Below are 4,476 nucleotides of genomic sequence, written 5' to 3'. Positions count from 1 at the left end.
TCGGATTTTATGTCAAAATAATAGTACAGTTGAATATATTGAATATGCGAATAAATTATTGAAACATTTTGTTGAATGTTTTATCAAAATTTACGGGCCCGAATTTGTATCCCATAATGTTCACGGTCTTCTTCACATAACTGACAGCGTAAAACAATTTGGGCCATTAGATACTTTTAGTGCCTTTCCATTTGAAAATTTTATGAAAGAATTAAAATCTCTTTTGAGAAAATCTGAGAAACCATTAGAGCAAATTAGCAATCGTTATGCGGAAATGAGTTTTTATAAAATCAAATCTGACGATGCAGATATATCAAAAATAAGTGTAAAGAATTCACACGAAAAAGGACCGTTGATATCAGGTTGTTTCAATCCACAATTTTTGAAGGTTGAATTTCCCCATTTTATTATTTCAATCAAATCTTCTGATAATTGTTGTCTCATAGAAAAAGATATTGTCTGTTTGGAAAATATCGCAACGTCGAGTGAAGGTAATTATATTGCAATAGGTCGTAAATTCAAAATTGTTGAAGAACTTTATAATAATCCATGCAGTTCTATTCATTTGGGTATATTTAAAGTAAGTCAATTATCTGACATTCAAACCTGGCCTTTGCATAAAATCAGTCATAAATTCGTAAAATTGCCATACAGGAATGAAAGATATTTCGCAGTAATACCGCTTATAAGCACTACATATTAATAATATTTGTATATTGCGCTTTAATTTGTTTAATAAAAAATTAAAATAAATTCTGACAATAAAAGCAAAATAAAATATGACAATAAAATAAAAAATTAAAATGATTTCTGATACACAATAATCTATACAAATTGAAATCTTGTTTACAATATTACTCGTAGAAGCTCTTTTGTATAATTTCGCAGGAAGATGTCGAATCGAGGATTTATCGTCGTAGAATTCTCCGATGGTATCCAAGTAATACCCAAAATTTGGTTACAAAGTGAGGATGTATGCAAATATCCTTCACATTTCAAAACGGATTTAAGACTGCGAAAGGCAATTGAAAAAGAGGAAATACCAAATTCTGATTGGCCTTCCTTTAAAATTAATCGGATTTTTGGCGAGTATTGTAAGTATTTCAATAAAATAGCTTTTATTGCTGTTAAGTTTTACCTATTCATAATACTAAATGTTTACAACATTTTCAGCGTCTTTACAAAAGGCTGATGCGAAAGCAGAAAAGACCTTATATACGTCAGATATGGATACTGAGAAAGAAGCTAAATCTTATAGAAAATATAGAGCGAGGAAAGTTTTATCTTCATCCGAAAGCGAAGAAGAGTCATGCACAAGTGCAATTTTGCCACCTGCTCCATGTCCTCCTGCAAAACGTAATTATAAACAATTCTAATCGCGTATATATATATAAAATTCATATATATCTCTCTTATATTTTAACATTATATTTTATTTTATCAATATGAAAGGTCAACGACTGTGCAATACAAACGAAACAGTACAATGTGAAAGTGCATCCATTACACGTTCTTGGGATTCTGCAAAAAAATACAAAGTATCATCACAAATTTCAAACTTGAGCTCCTACTCATCATCTTTGCAAGGTGAGCAAATTTATTACATATCTCCATGTAACAATGCATATAATATTATATAAAATTTCATACTTATAATTAATATTATCAGTAAGTATAAATTTAAAAATGTATACATAATTTTTTACATACAATATTTAAAATAATACATATACAATATTAATAATATTTTAAAAATTGTGTGCCTACATATTCTATCTATACATATATGGATATACGACGAAATATACATATATGTATATATAGAATAATATATATATGTACTATACTCATATAGTTTACATATATAACTTGTCAAAATTCCATTTTCTTTCTAACTCCTATTTTGAATGCTAAATGTATTTATAATATAATTTATGTGCAGATGCGAATGATTATGGTACTTTGTACGAAAGAGATGAAGAAGCGCTTAACATTGCTACAAGAGAGAAAAATCGAGACAATTCAATACACCGACATATGAATAAAATGGAGGAAGTTGGTCGATCTAACTGTACGCAAGGAAACCAATATATAAAGGAAAAGGAAAATAATAATTTAAATCATCAATTTTCACAAGCTGCGATTGGTAAGTAAATGTAATGCATATAAATATAATATATACACACATACCACGCCCACACACACACACACCACGCGCGCGCGCGCACGCCATTAATTTTATACATATATATTTCATATTTATCATTAATATTATCAGCAATTATAAATTTAAAAAAGTATACATAATTTTTTACATACAATATTTAAAATAATACATATACAATATTAATAATATCTTAAAAATTGTGTGCCTACATATTTTATATATACATATATGGATATACGACGAAATATACATATATGTATATATAGAATAATATATATGTGTGTGCACTCATAAAGTTTACATATATCTTGTCAAAATTCAATTTTTCTTCTAACTTCTATTTTGTATGCTAAATGTATTTATAATATATTTTATGTGCAGATGCGAATGGTTATGGTATTTTGTACGAAAGAGATGAAGAAGCGTTTAACATTGCTACAAGAGAGAAAAATGGAGACAATTTAATACACCGACATATTAATAAAATGGAGGAAGTTGGTCGATCTAGCTGTATGCAAAGAAACCGATATGTAAAGGAAAAGGAAAATGATGATTTAAATCATCAGTTTTCACAAACTGCAATTGGTAAGTAAATGTAATGCATATAAATATAATATGAACACACACACACATACGTACGAACACACATGCACGCACGCACACACGCATACGCATACGCACACGCATGCACCATTTATTATATATATATGGACCGTTTATTTTGAAAGTGGTGCAAGTCCATTTTCTTTTGTTTCGAGAAAATTAAATGTTAGCAGATCTGACAATTAAAAAATATAGGTTAATTATGTGAAGTCTGGGAATGTTTGTACTAATTTATCAATATGTAATTTGATTATATAAATTTCTTTTAGGCGAATTTAACTAAAATAATATATATTTCCAGGCTGCAAATGGACTTACACCACTTTCATAATTAGTCAATTGTAAATATCATTTAATTTCAATTTTGAAATAACAAATATCACTTAAAATATATTTCATATTAATCCAATTTTGTTTATAAATAATAACAAGAAATAAAATAGAATTTGTATTTTTTATTTTGAACGTTAATTATATTTATATATTGTTAAGCTTAACACAAGATATTGGTATTATTAATTATTTATGCTCTTCATGTGGCAGTGTTTTGAAATATTCATGATGCACAGGAGGTATATAAGGTAATAGCTGCTGCATATCCTTATATTTTTCGTATGTAATAGGCCTGGCATCGTGATGGAAATTGGACTTACACCACTTTCATAATCAATGGTTACGCAATTTCTTTTACCGGCCAATTTTAAATTGAACAAAGCATTGGCATTTTTTAAGATATTAAATACTAACTAGTTATAAACAAAAAGTTTACACTAAATTAAGAATAAATTACGTCATATCTCATTTTTTTAAAAAAAGGACTTACACCACTTTCAAAATAAACGGTCCATATATATATATTTGAAATAAATGGTGTACATATAGAAATTTTGCAACTGTAATAGAGTTTAGCAATTGTGTATTGTGAGCAGATTTAGCAATTGTAAGGCCTTTATTTATACGTGTTAAATTGTTTTCTATACAAATTTAAAAATAATAGGTATTACAACTTTTACCTATTTCTAAAATTTTTAATAAAATCTATATATATTATTATTATGATTTTTTTATAGTTTTATATAACTTTTATATAATAGATATGCGAAAGATAACAATAATAATAAATATTTTCATATAGAACTATCAATTTAAAAAAAAATGCAATAATCTACATTTTATTTCATTCATTAGTAAAATTGTATAATATATCGAAATACAATATATGTTCTTGTCTGCTATATTTTTTGAAAAAGCAACGTATGTAATGCCACTAATTTATATGTTTTATATACAATTTATATATTTAATTTACTATACTTATTACATTTTATTATATTATTATATACATTTATATACATTTATTTATATATATTATATACATGTATATGCTATTTATACATTATAAGTGTATATATATATATATATATATATATATAACCGTTTATTAATAATAAATGCTATTTACAGTGGATCATTTCAAGAGATTAACAAGAGAAATAGTGACTATAAAATATGATATGAGACAAGCATTGAGCTTATTAGATATTTTAGTTGAAAGAACTAATAAAAGCACAGAATGTGCAAGTACGAAATTTTCTTTTGGTGACGCTGAAAATCGGTTTCCGTTGCAAACTGTAGCCCAATTAGCGGAAGTTGAGGAGATTTTGAAAGTTTCAGATTCCCAACATAACACTGAAATAGTAAGTTAA

The 4,476-nt window shown here is 26.6% G+C and overlaps 1 protein-coding gene across 1 annotated transcript; it reads left to right on the top strand.

Annotated features, from left to right (window-relative positions):
- The first annotated feature begins 1,231 nt into the window (after positions 1-1,231).
- On the top strand, positions 1,232-4,476 carry LOC138937440 (uncharacterized). Its single transcript, XM_070303741.1, has 5 exons — positions 1,232-1,356; positions 1,453-1,587; positions 1,943-2,146; positions 2,549-2,752; positions 4,235-4,476. Exons 3-5 carry the CDS (start codon positions 2,038-2,040, stop codon positions 4,474-4,476), a joined length of 555 nt encoding a protein of 184 aa, XP_070159842.1. The 5' UTR covers positions 1,232-1,356; positions 1,453-1,587; positions 1,943-2,037.

Source organism: Polyergus mexicanus, unplaced genomic scaffold (genome assembly GCF_030449975.1).
Source record: "Polyergus mexicanus isolate NDT 795.1 unplaced genomic scaffold, iyPolMexi1.0 SCAF_1, whole genome shotgun sequence".
Classification (NCBI taxonomy): domain Eukaryota; kingdom Metazoa; phylum Arthropoda; class Insecta; order Hymenoptera; family Formicidae; genus Polyergus; species Polyergus mexicanus.
This window is presented reverse-complemented; position numbering and strand designations above follow the sequence as displayed.